The sequence below is a fragment of the Trachurus trachurus genome, assembly GCF_905171665.1.
Source record: "Trachurus trachurus genome assembly, chromosome: 24".
NCBI classification, from domain to species: Eukaryota; Metazoa; Chordata; class Actinopteri; order Carangiformes; family Carangidae; genus Trachurus; species Trachurus trachurus.
In genome coordinates, this window is record NC_139910.1 from 5,240,207 (window position 1) to 5,255,443 (window position 15,237).

The window sequence follows — 15,237 nt, forward strand, 5'->3', positions numbered from 1 at the left end:
GAACTACTTCCCTCTGCTCGACTCTGGATAACCACACGACCTGCAGCAGCCAATCAGATCCCTCCTGAGTGTGTTGACATGGTGACAGAGGTCAGAGGGTTCACTGACCCAATGAAGGAGGAGTACTTCAGGAAGAGGTTCAGAGATGAGGAGCAGGCCAGAGAGATCATCTCCCACATCAAGACATCACAAAGCCTCCACATCATGTGCCACATCCCAGTCTGCTGGATCACTGCTACAGTTCTGGAGGAGGTGTTGAAGACCAGAGAGGGAGGAGAGCTGCCCAAGACCCTGACTGAGATGTACATCCACTTCCTGGTGGTTCATCTAAAACTGAAGAACATCAAGTTTGATGGAGGAGCTGAGACAGATCCACACTGGAGTCCAAAGAGCAGGAAGATGATTGAGTGTCTGGGAAAACTGGCTTTTGAGCAGCTGCAGAAAGGAAACCTGATCTTCTATGAATCAGACCTGAGAGAGTGTGGCATCGATATCAGTGCAGCCTCAGGGTACTCAGGAGTGTTCACACAGATCTTTAAAGAGGAGAGCGGCCTGTACCAAGACAAGGTGTTCTGCTTTGTCCATCTGAGTGTTCAGGAGTTTCTAGCTGCTCTTCATTTTCATCAAACCTTCTTCAGGTCAGCAGTACAAACAGACTCTTTGTCGATTAAAATGTTTGGTGGAAAATCAGCACTCTTCTACCAGAATGCTGTGGACAAGGCCGTACAGAGTCCAAATGGACACCTGGACTTGTTCCTCCGTTTCCTCCTGGGTCTTTCACTGAATACCAATCAGACTCTTCTACGAGGTCTAATGTCACAGACAGGAAGTAGCTCACAGACCAATCACAAAACAGTCCAGTACATCAAGAAGAAGATCAATAAGAATCTGTCTCCAGAGCAAAGCATCAATCTGTTCCACTGTCTGGATGAACTGAAAGATCGTTCTCTACTGGAGGAGATCCAACAGTCCCTGAGATCAGGACGTCTCTCCACAGATGAATTGTCTCCTGCTCAATGGTCAGCTCTGGTCTTCATCTTACTGTCATCAGAAAAAGATCTGGATGTGTTTGACCTGAAGAAATACTCTGGTTCAGAGGAGGCTCTTCTGAGGCTGCTGCCAGTGGTCAAAGCCTCTAACAAAGCTCTGTATGTGCACATATCCATCTGGATTAACTGTGTTGATTTTTTTTTTCAAAACAAAACACAATTTATAACTGGTGCCTTTTGTTTTGTTGTTTATTTTCCAGACTGAGTGGCTGTAACCTATCAGAGAAAAGTTGTGAAGCTCTGTCCTCAGTCCTCAGCTCCCAGTCCTCTAGTCTGAGACACCTAGACCTGAGTAACAACAACCTGCAGGATTCAGGAGTGAAGCTATTGTCTGTTGGACTGAGGAGTCTACACTGTAAACTGGAAACTCTCAGGCTAGTAGTGGTTTGAGAGATTCAAATGTATTTATTTGCCATTTTTGCAATGAATGATGTGTAATAATAAAGTGGAAAGATTTGCCGAATTGGCAGATTGTCACCAGAATAAAAGCTGTACACAATAACCTTTGAGAAAAACTGTTTGTAAAAATGTGCTATACAAATATATACGTAAATTGCCTTGGCATAATTTATCATTGACTTATTTTATTATCTGTGTGTGTGTGTGTGTGTGTGTGTGTGTGTGTGTGTGTGTGTGTGTGTGTGTGTGTGTGTGTGTGTGTGTGTGTGTGTAGTCTATCATTCTGCCGGGTCACAGAGAAAGGCTGTTCTTCTCTGGCCTCAGCTCTGAGCTCCAACCCCTCCCATCTGAGAGAGCTGGACCTGAGCTACAATCATCCAGGAGACTCAGGAGTGAATCTGCTGTCTGCTGGACTGGAGGATCCACACTGGAGACTGGACACTCTCAGGTATGGACAGATGGACAGAACTCTGCTTCATGTTTCATGGTGGATGAAGTTAAAGGGTAATCCGGGGTAAATTTAACCCATGGTCCAACGCACCGTAACACTGAGTTAGACCCCTCCTCGAGAGATGAAGTCTGCTAACCGCTAGCTTCTCTAGTTGTAGCAACTTTAGCAATGACCGCACCATAATAAACAGCGCAGTATATGGATCCATTATCAACCGATCAAAAAGCCACTCATAGCCACAAATAATGCTCAGAACAGCACCAAACATCATCAACAGTACAAACAAACTTTCCGCGTCTAGCATAGCGTCCAGGCACTGAAAATACACGTCCGATTTTAGTGAAAATTTTAGTTTGTTTCCAGATATTGAGTTTACCCTGGTGAAAAATTAATGTACTAAGTGTACTAAAATTTAGCATACTTTTGTGTACTTCAAGCCGCACTAATCATCATTATATTTCAAGTGTGTTTATGATTAGTTAACTTGAAGAGTGCTAAATTGGAACAACTAATTTTGTGTTAAGTATATTTAAATTGTAATTAAGTTGTAGAAAAGCTCAACTTAAAGTGTATTTAGTGTACTTTTGTGTACTAAAGTGGAACAACTTAAAGTATATTTAGTGCACTTTAAGTACATGACATTTCATGTACTAATATATGCCTAATTAGTTAAATTAAAGTGTACTTTGTTTGTATTATAAGTACATTAAAAATTAGATGTTAGTGTATTAAAATATATACTTAATTATACTTTTGGTATACTACTTTCTACCTTCATGCAAAAGTGTTACAAGTATACTAAAGGCTGAAAGACATGTGGGACTACTTCCAGGTAAAAAAAACATACTTTAATGTATTTAAACCACATCCAAATTATAATAATACATTGCAAATAATACAGAAACTTGTACTATCTCTAAATGTATAAACATTTACATATGGCTTTTAAACATTTTCAAAGGAAAACTTTAATAACACATTTTCAAATATTGCTTCTTTCGTACATAGGAAATAGAAAATAGAAATAGGTTTATTTCAGGCAGCAGACCTAAACATTACAAATAAACCTTTAAGGACAATTCCAGGTGAATTCAACTTGGGGGTGTATGTTCCTATCATTTTGGGTCTAAAAGAAGGAATGTGAAGATTTTCAGTTTAATCGCTCCTGTTTTGCGGTAGCTTGGTCTGTCCCCGCATCGCTACGGCAGCAATGAATGGGAGTGGATGCAAGTTCCGCTGGTTAGCCTGTTTACATCCCTCAAAGCCGCATTTTTTTCCACAGACAGCGTCAGATGGCGACTCAAACATGTACCGAGAAGTTTATTTACTTCAAGCAAGCCGACATGCTTGTAAAACTAGATCTAATTCAAAGTCTTGTGCGAGACCCTGCTGCCGTGCTCGGTGCATTCAGGTGCAGTAGGAGCTACCTTTTGTGTCATAAACACAGGAATATCGACTCTTTACTTGCTTGAAGTGTACATTTTTTTCAACAGACAGCGTCAGGTGGCGACTCAAACATGCGCCGATACGTGTTTTTTACTTGAAGCAAGTCAAGAGTCGATATTCCTGTGTTTATGACACAAACGGTAGCTTTCTGACTACCCCTGAATGCACCGAGCACGGCAACAGGGTCTCGCGTGAGACTTTGAATTTAGATCTAGTTTTACAAGCATGTCGGCTTGCTTGAAGTAAAGAAACTTCTCAGTGCATGTTTGAGTAACCATCTGACGCTGTCTGTGGAAAAAAATTGCGGCTTTGAGGGATGTAAACAGCCTAACCAGCGGACCTTGCATCCACTCCCATTCATTGCTGCCGTAGCGATGCGGGGACAGACGCAGCTACCGCAAAACAGGAGACGTTAAACTGAAAATCTTCACATTCCTTCTTTTAGACTTAAAATGATAAGAACATACACCCTCAAGTTGAATTTGCCTGGAATTGTCCTTTAAAGAAGGATAAGCAAAACACATGTACATACACAGTGTAACACAATTCGTACCCAGGTAAGTAGGAACATAAAAAAAAAAAAATTGCAGCTATGTTTGAAAGTTCAAGTCACCTCTTTTTTCAGTCACTCCCAGTATGAAATGTTCAGTCCACTGAGGAAGTGAAGAGGATCTATCCTACCGCATGGTTGAATGTGTTGGATATGTGTATGTGTGTGTGTGTGTAATGAAGTGATGAAAGGATCCAGGTTCTTGATTCTTTGCGGGCACCATATCTCTAGTTGTCCTCCAGGCTGTGGTTCGCCATCAAACGTCTCGATCCAGGCTCCAACATCCGGGTAGGTCCAAGGTTCAAAGGATCCAACAGGAAAACCTGACCTATGATGAGTAATGTCAGAACATTCTCTTAATTCTCTCAACTCTCACTCATGAAATACAATATATAAATCATGTTAAATCCACTCAATTCACAGAGAATATTTCTAACTGAATAAACATTGTAATATGACACCACACCCAATAATATCATAGCAACATTCTCAAAATATCAGAGATTAAGTTATTAAAATAACTTCTCCACATCAATAATATAAAAATAACGTCTTCACATAGTAATAAGCATGCAAATATAACATTAATACCAGTAAGAAGACGTACAGTGTGCACCTTCTGCCATGTCTTAGCATAAAATAGTGACTCGGCGTGCTAAAAACGCAGATACTGTGCTAAATCATCAGATTTTACAGTTCAGTGTGCAACAAATTCTCAAAACGTCTCATATTGCACCTTCAAAATGAAGCTAGTGCTAGCTTTAACGCTAGTGATTCACACGAGTGGGTAAGGTCTCTGGTATTAGCACTGATTAGCACTGGCGGTTAGCATTTAGCATGGAAAAAACGATTTCTCACCGATGCGTTTTCTTCTTGGTGGAGATGTCGGGTCCCTCTAGCTTCACTCTCACAGGTCCAGGGCGTCACCGGAGTTATCCCGTAGTTTTTAATCACTTTTATCAACTTTTACTAGTGTCTCCGACTCCTCTTCACAAGCTAAGTGTCGTGCTCGATGCGGGGCTGCTCGCTCTCCTGACAACGGCTCCGGAGGAAGTGAACCTTGTTCTGAGCAGGTCAAGGGGCGGGAGCTTCTTCCCGATTGGCTGACAGCTCATCTCCAGCCAATCTCTTTCAAAATAAACGTATAAAAAAATATTTTATCACTGTTCAATTTCTTTTTATAGGTAAGTATCTGTTTTTAATTATTAACATAACTTAGTATTTATTAATTAACTTTTTAAATATGAATTCAGCTGTTTTAATATGCAATCAACTAATTTTTAATACAGACTTTTAACCTTGGTTACAACAGACATTATAACATTAAAACAATGTGCTTAAAGGGATATTTCAACATTTTGGCAGATTTGCCCGTTAATCCCTAGTTTTAGGGATAGGGTTCGTTACTTTTACTGTAATTGACGGTAACCTACAAGCTGTTTTTAGATCGGCGGGGCAGAGACATGAGCTGCTCAGCTACCGCTACGGAGACTATCAAACACACAATCCAACAACTCTACAACGCTCTTGTGGATGATTGTTAAGTGTTAATTAAGTGTATTGTTTCATGTGATTTCATGCGTGTAAGGTTGTAGCCTATCTTTTTTTTTTTTTTGCCAAACACACAGCACAAAATTTAATAAACGGGTTTAGGTGCATAGGCTAATACCACTTTCCAAAATGTCCTGAAGTAGGCTACAAGCATAAATAACTTCACTTTATAATTAAACTCAAATGTAACTTAAAATACACTCAAACTTAATATTACAGTGTTGATATTAAAATGTATACTTTCAAAATATGTTATCATTGTATTTTACAATGACAATTTTAGCATACATTTTAAAATATATCAAAAGTATGTGTGAAAACAAATTTCAAATAAGTACACTTTAGAAATTACACATAAATTTCACTTTAAGTATATTTTAGTTTAATATATTTCTATAAAGTGTAATATAGTATAATTATTTTCAAGTGTGTTAAAAGTGTTAGCGTGAAAGTGTGATGTTAGTGTAATTTTTATATATTTATATAAAGTACAATTTGTATAATTACATTTTCAATATACTATTCAAAATACGAATATACTTGAAATACAATAAAGTACACTTTTTTTTCACCAGGGTATTGTGACTTTACTGTTGTAAACGTTTCCTACTGTAGAAGCAGTTACAGTAGTGAATAAACTCATGTTGGCAATAATTTGTTGACGCAAAAGAAACGGCAATGACAGGATAGAGACACTTTTTGCAGTGGGTAAATTTCAAATAACAAACACTGATTAATTTGTCTTCACACATTATTCACAGAACAAGAAAATACTTCTTAAAAATCTTTCTGGAAAGTTCAATTGAACATTTTTTTTTAAAATCAGCATCTTATTTGAATGTAGAGTAGCCTGTCACTTAATGATGTGCTGGTATCAACCGCACACCGCCTACTTTACCAGCCAACAGCTGAAAAGGGGAGTACCGGCACTTATTTTTTCCCACTTAAAGCACTGGCTGTAACAAGCAAACATCACAGAAGGGACAACACGGCTGAGTTGAGAACAACAACGACTGGTTTCATTTCGATGGACGCCCCTATCAGTTTGAGACTGAGTTTACTGAAGACAAACTGAAGGAAATGGAGGAGAAAAGTGAAAGAGGGAGAGAGCCGGTGTAGTCTATGTGCTGGACCTGGGGGAATCAAGTGGTCAGTGTGGTCACTGCGTGCCAGTGGCCGCTGAAACCAGATGTTTGTGCTGCCAGTCGGACTCCGACATGTGTTGTCAGCACCTGGACGCTGTGCTGGATGCGGAAAGTTGCTGCATAGCGTATAGCTGGAGGAGAGTGGGTGAGTTGTTTTCGTCTCTTTTCAATAGAAACCAGGCAAAGCTAACAGATGTTTGATGCGTCGTATGCTGGGACCCTGCTTGTACTGTTGATGACATTTGGCGCTGTTCTGAGCATTATTTGTGGCTATGAGTGGCTTTTTGATCGGTTGATAGTGGATCCATATACTGTGCTGTTTGTTATGGTGCAGTCATTGCTAAAGTTGCTACAACTAGAGAAGCTAGTGGTTAGGAGACTTCATCTCTCGAGGGGGGGGTCTAACTCGGTGTTACGGTGCGTTGGACTATGGGTTAAACTTACGCCGGAATATCCCTTTAATCATGACTTTGTTTCCTCCTCCAGGGTGGACCATTGTGGACCTCAGAGACTGAGACATTATCTGAGAAAGTGTGAGTGTATTTTAAGTTTGTTTCATGAGAACACACCAGCACATGTTACACTAGATTTTTTACATTTTACAGATGTACAAAGTTTAATTTCTTCAGAGTTTTATTCAGGATTCAGTTTTTGTCAGTGTGGCTGGAAAGATGGTCTGACACTCCCTAAGTGTCAAATAAAACTGGTGCTCCAAATAAACGGTGCTTGTAATACTAAAGTGTGAGTGTGTGGATGTTCAATCAAAGGCATATTGATGAGCTTCATGATTGGATAATCACATCTGGACTGTTGTGAAACTTGTTTATGCTGCAGTGGAAGATGATGATCCAGTTTCATTGCTGACACTTTATTCACTCCATGTGTTTATTGGTGTGGATCTTCATCAGCCTCATCCACACCAGAAGACCAGAAGTCTTGACTCTCATGTTCAGTAACTGTTGATGTTATTAGAACTGGATTGTTGGAGTTTAATATAAATGTAGTGAAAAATGATTCACAGTATAGAAGAATACACATGGGCAGGTCATGCTGGAACAATAATAAATGCGCTGAATCCCTAATTGTACAGTGTCCAGCTCTCAGCGAGGGGGGGTGGAGGGTGTCTTCGGTGCGAATGGGGGAGGGTGCAGAACAGCGCTGTCTCTGACCACGACTCAGAGGTGCATTGCTAATGAGCTAGTGGTGCTCTGCAGAAGGGAAAGGTTTTGTGATTTTGGCATCATAATAACTTCAAATCACAATTTAAAGACCACTGAGAACGCTTTAAAATTGTTAAAAAGATTATTTAAGTCTCCCCAAATAATTTGGTGTTTTTTATTTTTAAATATATGTGTGAGATGTGTGCTGTATAGACGATCCCTGTGCAAGCAAGCACTAATCCTGCATGAAGCATACCAAAATGACGGGGAGAGATTCACCTAAAAGCCTATATTAAGCTTTGCTACCCAGATGAAACACAATTCAAACCTCAGGCAATTATGTAGACATGTAACAAAAACGTATAAATAGCGCACGTCTGCTTTTTTCATACGATGAAAACTCTGTGATCTAGCAGCCAAAGAGTAGCATCACAAAATCGTAAATGGAAATCTTACGCTTTGTTGTTTTATGGTCAAAAGTTATATTCCAGCTCAAAAGGTGCTGAAATGCATTGTGAAGGTCCTAGTTGTTTGTTGCAAATTCCACAAATTCCACCTGGTTTTATGTGAAAATAAAACATCTGTAAAATGTCTCAGGTTCACTTTTTTAGCATCTACATTTGCACAGTTACTCATTAGACAGGGTCCGACAATGGTTGCAAGTAAAAGTAGCCAGTTATCAATAAACACACCTGGAGACGGTGCTTTAACCCTAGTCTCGCGTCACCAGGCTCTTCAGAGTTCAGAGATGAGGAGAACAACCTGGTTTCTGTTAACTCCGAATTTTCCTCACATCCTGTGCATCTCCTGGGGGCTAAGCCCCCCCGTCCTTAAAACCTAGTGACACCCCAGGTTCCAAGACATATAAAGATTGGACACTAACTCACTGTTTTGACAGACAAATAAACAATTTTCCACAGTATGAAATAGTTTGAATGCTTCACTTTCATTAATTGTCAGTGAAGTTGTTGATAAATGAACAGATGATAAACTGCAGCTGTGTTGTGTCTTGTTCTCTCCATCAGACGCCTGTGAACTGGAACTGGACATGAACACAGCGTACAAACACCTCCGACTGTCTGACAACAACAGGAAGGTGACATGTGTGAGAGAGGATCAGTTTTATCCTGATCATCCAGACAGATTTGACCTCTCGCCTCAGCTGCTGTGTAGAAATGGTCTGACTGGTCGCTGTTACTGGGAGGTCGAGTGGAGAGGAGAAGTTAGTATATCAGTGAGTTACAGAGGAATCAGAAGGAAAGGAAACAGTAAAGACTGTTGGTTTGGAGGAAATTATCAGTCCTGGAGTCTGAGCTGCTCTGATGATGGTGGTCGTTACTCTGTCTGTCACAACATCAGACAAACATCCATCTCCTCCTCTGACTCAAACAGAGCAGCAGTGTATGTGGACTGTCCTGCTGGCACTCTGTCCTTCTACAGTGTCTCCTCTGACAGACTGACCCAGCTCCACACCTTCAACACCACATTCACTGAACCTCTGTATCCTGGGTTCAGTGTTGGTGCTGGTTCCTCAGTCTCTCTGTGTCGTCTGTAGGTCTCACTGTCTCTCCTGAGGACAGAAACTCTGCTGACTCCAGGTCAGCTGCTGAAGTGTTAGGGTTACTCTATTCACCATCAGACACTCTATACAGCAGATCGGTATTAGACTCACACACTAAATATTAATTTGTTTGATAACATCATTGTGATCAATATCGTTATCACCATCATCACTGTAGTCACAGTAATGGCTTGGTCAGGTTTAGGAAAGGACAATAATAACAACATGTTTTTAAATTTGTTTTGAGATTTAACAAAGAACAAAAACTGCAGGTTTCACACAGGAATTGAAAACTGCTCCTCTGTGTCATATAGCATATAGTATAGTGTTTTATTGACCTGTCCATCCTGTCATAATTACTACAGCCACTAGATGTCGCCAAATCCATTGTTTTCAGTCTAATGCTAAATCTGAAAAGAAAAATCTCTGAATCTCTGTTTAAAGCAGAAGTAAGCGATCGTTTTGGCTAACTTCTTGTCAGCAGATGGAGTTAGCAGTCCCCGCCCTCGTCCCTACGTCACCACATTCACGCGCATCCCTTGGCTGCACACACAGAGAGGACCGCCCCTTTATGCCGTTCTCTCTCCTCATTGGATAAAGGTTGTAGGATACAAGGAAAGTTTTCTCCTCGGCTTACAGCAGAGCAGAGTGACTGACAGACCCGTGTTTCAGACCAAACACTCTATGTAAGTTATGCTGTCGGAAGATTTAGCTATTTAAGGCTTATATTAACACAAACTTTCCGCTTACTTCTGCTTTAATGGGATTTTATTTGTTTATTTGTTACTTACTTCTTACTTTGTTTTATCATTAACTAGCTACTTTTACAGTTTTTTACATAATCTACTTGCTGAGAATAAAAAATCTGAGACAGTGGAAACTGAACTGAACCGAAAGGACATAACTTCTCCTGTTTGGACCAACATTGATGTTAATCTGGATTTAATGTAAATGTAAGAATGTTTTTGTACAGTGAATAAAAGATAAATAAAAGTCTTTGTAACTGAAAATTCTCTCTCCCTCTGTCTCTGCTTCTCAAATTAAAATACTCTTAAATTATAATACAGTGGGCCAATAGTAATTTTATGAATTGAATAAGATATCTTGTAAATTAAAATTTCATACTGAAAATGTGTAATTCTTGTAAATATTTGTTTTATTTTATTCACCTTGACATGAACTGTATTCAAGCTGCACTTTCTCAGTGCACATTACCATGAGCCATATAGGCCTAAATGAGTTAAACCCACATTTGAATGAATACAAAATGGTATTTTAAAAAAAATATTAAAAAAGTTATTTTTTCCAAACCCACTCAGTGTCAGTGAAGATCATCTTTATTCAGGTGAGTGTCTTGCTGTAACGTTAATGAATGTGTGAGAGATAAAATGTCTAGGTTCCCTCTGATCCACAGGACTCTGTCAGGTGATCTATTTCACGTCAAACACCTTTAATGAAAGTGGCCATTCCGTGTCTTTCACCGTCAGTTTTAGTTTTTCTACTTTTTCCACTTTCATCCGACAGACTCACCTTCATGTATCATATTACAGAGCTCACCTGGACACGCCCACACACAGTAAGACTCACCTGATATGTCAGTGATGCGCAGAGCTCCACACATCGCCCACATCGCTACCTGGGCAATGGGGAAAAACTGTTAGTAAACACGTCAAGCTGTAAAGTGTAATTGAAACAGCAGAGGGCGCTGCAGAGCTTATTTTAGCCCCCAGGTAAATGTGGCTGATTATTGTCCACAGAGGTTCAGTGACATGAGACTGCTGGGCTGATGTTGTTGTCGACACATCTGTTTTACATTGCCTCTGATGTCATCATTATTTCTGTTTAGACCAGCAGACCTTCAGACTGACACATGACTCACTTCTTGTCTTCAGGTTCAATTAAATGATCAGTTTATCATCTGTTCCAGCTGCTGGAGGAGAACATTGTCACTTTTGTGAAGAACGAGCTGATGAGAGTCCAGACGCTCCTGAGACCAGATTACCCAGAATGCTCAGAGAATTATGGAATTGATGATGAGGTGTTGGAGGGTCAGGATGAAGACCAGAGGAGGAGCAGCAGCAGAGAGGCATTTCTGAAGATCACACTGAATTTCCTGAGGAGAATGAAGCACGTGGAGCTGGCTGACTGTCTGCAGAGCAGTAAGAGGATTTCTCTAAAGATTTTTGGAAAAATTAGACAAAATACTGACATGAAAAGAGCAAATGCATTTAGGGAATCTTTAAATCTTGTGTTTGTAATTTATTCATTGATTTAATTTGTTGCTTGTTCTTTAAGAAAACCATCTTGGAATTTGCCAAAATAAGCTCAAATCCCACCTGAAGAAGAAGTTCCAGTGTGTGTTTGAGGGGATCTCCAAAGCAGGAAACCCAACTCTTCTGAGCCAGATCTAACAGAGCTCTACATCACAGAGGGAGGGACTGGAGAGGTCAATAATGAACATGAGGTCAGACAGATTAAAATAGCATCCAGGAGGCCAGACAGACCAGAAACAACCATCAGACAAGAAGACATCTTTAAAGCCTCACCTGGAAGAGATGAACCAATCAGAACAGTGATGACAAAGGGAGTGGCTGGTATTGGGAAAACAGTCTTATCACAGAAGTTCACTCTGGACTGGGCTGAAGACAAAGCTAACCAGGACATACACTTAACATTTCCATTCACTTTCAGAGAGCTGAATGTGCTGAAAGAGAAAAGGTTCAGCTTGGTGGAATTTGTTCATCACTTCTTCTCTGAAACCAAAGAAGCAGGAATCTGCAGCTTTGATCAGTTCCAGGTCGTCTTCATCTTTGACGGTCTGGATGAGTGTCAAACTGTCTCACAACAACAGGAAGGTGAAACATGTGGATGAGGATCAGCCATATCGTGATCATCCAGACAGATTTGACTACTGTCTACAGCTGCTGTGTAGAAATGGTCTGACTGGTCGCTGTTACTGGGAGGTCAAATGGAGAGGAGTGGTTAATATATCAGCGAGTTACAGAGGAATCAGAAGGAAAGGAGACAGAAAAGATTGTTTGTTTGGAGAAAATGATCAGTCCTGGTGCCTGATCTGCTCTGATGGTGATGGCCATTACTCTGTCCGTCACACCAACTTGAAAAAATCCATCTCCTCCTGTGTCTCTAACAGAGTAGCAGTGTATGTGGACTGTCCTGCTGGTATACTGTCCTTCTACAGTGTCTTCTCTGATACACTGATCCACCTCCACACCTTCAACACCGCATTCACTGAAGCTCTGTATGCTGGGTTTGGGATCAGTCCTGGTTCCTCAGTGTCTCTGTGTCGTCTGTAGGTCTCACTGTCTCTCCTGAGGACAGACACTCTGCTGACTCCAGATCGGTGTACTGCGAAGCGAGGTAAGTGTGTTAGCGAGGTATGTTGAGTCTAATGCCAGGCTCTCCTGTACTACAAAGGTGGCTTAACCCGGCTAGATCACCATGGTAACTTATGCTTAGCTCATAACCTGGTCCCTCTGCTATGTTCAGAGTTTCATCCTAAAATCGGCTATAAAAGCACCTCTGTTTCACAATTTATGTACAGTAGAATAGGGGGTTCTGGTTTTGGTTGGATAGTACTCGCCATGGGGTGTCAGTCAAAACACACTGGACAGGAGGCAGGATGCAGCTTCTTCAGTACAGCACAACAACACAGCAGACCCACTGAATGTACAGCAAATCAGGTATTGTCTGTTCATCTACGCACACAGGAACATGGCCATCAGATAACGGAGGAGACAGTCAGTACAGCAATAAAGTCCCACTCATAACTTGAGCGATACAGAAAAAAGAGAGCATAAACTTGAACGTCTTTTCCGAGCAATCTCTCCAGCCACGTTCCACTCAGGTGTGTTCGGATGCTCTCGTGCCAGCACGACAGTTATGGCCTTTATTACAATATAACTCATTTACAGCTGGCTTCACCTTTACTTTGAAAGTCCAGTGGAGCTGGATCGGAATGAAGCCTTTGTACGGAGGGAAAGATCGTGCTGATCCGCTGCTGTTTACTTTCTTTTCTGAGCGTCTCCGCCTGCAGTTGTTTAGCTGAGGGAATACGCTGAGCCGAGCGTCAGGAGCTCATTATATGGTCTATTTTAATTTATATACAGCCTAGCCCATTGAAAAAAAGTTGTGGACTCGCAGCAGGACAGATAATCTGATGGATAAATTAATAATTTTACTTTTTCCCCTTTTATAGGCAGTGTTGCCCAAACACAAATCTTGAATAGGTCCACACTGTTTTCACAGTTAAAAAGATCGTTGTTGTCAATGTACAGAGACAATATTAGATTTGCTTGTACAGCACCTATAGCCTACCCACTGAAGCCTATCTTAATAGCACATCCAGCCAGGACTGAACAAACCAAGTTGATAGATAGATAGATCTAGCTAAGATAGATAAATCAGACATTACAGTTGATAAGAACATATCAACAATGAGTCTGTGGATTGATTTGTTTAATTAAAAGAAATTGTTCTATGATGATCATCAGCAAGAATTCAAAACTGATGTTAAAATTATTTTACAAAATTACAGTTAAAGTTTGTTGAGATCCGCTCGTGTGGATCTCACCCAGGTCGGGAGGCAAGACACAAAGTGGAGGAGGCGAAGGTTGAATCAGATAAGTGTTTAATCGCAGTCTGCAGAGAGCGGAGATCATACAGTAACACATAGACAGTGTTACCAGGAAGAGCTGAGAACGATCTGGTCTGTGTATGTTTCTGTTCCGTCTTACACGCTGTGGGTTTGGTCCCTCCCAGCATGCAAGGCGTGAACTACTGTGATGGTCTATGTGAGCTCTGACGTGTGCTGATGTGCAGGCCTATGGTCACATGATCTATGTGTAGTGAAATTCTGTGTGTAGCTATCTTGAAGTCGTGGTGACTCTCAGTTCTGCTCTTTCTGGCACATCCTGTTATGCACATGTCATTTTGTAACATAGGTATTATTATTTACAATCCCCCTTTTGATCTCTGAACAGAGATCACACAAATGAAAAGAAAAACATCTCAAACAACCTCAAAACCAACACCACATATAAGGCACTCTGTGAAACTGAGCTGTAAGCAAAAAATCAACACTCATCCACTTTATTATTCCATTCAGATATATCACAGACCCCTTGGTAGAGCCGCACATGCTATCTGTGAGGGTGGCTAGCACCAACATAATTATCATGAACAAAATAAGGCAGTGCGGTTGCATGTACGTCTAGTTACTTTGGCATAATAGCAAAAAACAGTGAAAAAGACTTGAGTGCAAAAAACAGTGTCAAAGACTTAAGTGCAAAAATAGTGTGAAAGATTTAAGTGCAAAAATAGTGTGAAAGATTTGAGTAAGGAGTCACACCTCCTTCTCAAACGTGAAACATGGAAAGGTCAGTATCTTCGTGTTCACAATCAGAGGGAATGTCAGTTACCGTGAGTAAAGGCATCGTGAGGTGTGCGGGCGGTTTACCTTCTATAGCTGTGGTGATGACGCGATTGCACAGGGAGCGAAGGCAAGGGATGCAGCAACAACCACATAGGGTCAGGATGGAGGCAAACACAGCCACTGATACCAACAATGATGACACCAGAGACCTGTATTTTCCAAAGGCCTCCATCCAGTTATCCCACATGGAGGTGTCTACACCTGAGTGATCCTTCATTTTCTTGTTTAGGGACCTTAGACCTTCAATTGCTTTAGTTAGCCTACCGTCGGGGGCTGTGTTGTTGGGGATGAAAGTACAACATTGGTCACCGAAGATAGCACAGACACCTCCTTTCTCGGCTAGGAGCATGTCAACAGCAATTCTATTTTGGAAAGTCATAAGGGAGGTAGCTTTAAGTTGCTCGTGGACAGCACTAAATCCTTCTTCCGTTTGATTACCTAGACGCTGGATATTGTAATGGACGTAATTAATG

At 40.8% G+C, this 15,237-nt stretch overlaps 1 protein-coding gene across 1 annotated transcript in view; it reads left to right on the forward strand.

The window, feature by feature from the left end:
- Positions 1-15,237, forward strand: part of LOC311007114 (protein NLRC3-like) — a gene marked incomplete at both ends in the record, with an annotated part of 86,491 nt that overhangs the window by 2,585 nt on the left and 68,669 nt on the right. Inside the window, one exon of the mRNA XM_084000202.1 lies at positions 11,240-11,471. Within this exon, the coding sequence (XP_083856328.1) occupies positions 11,240-11,471 (232 nt within the window). The remainder of the gene's footprint in view (positions 1-11,239; positions 11,472-15,237) is intronic.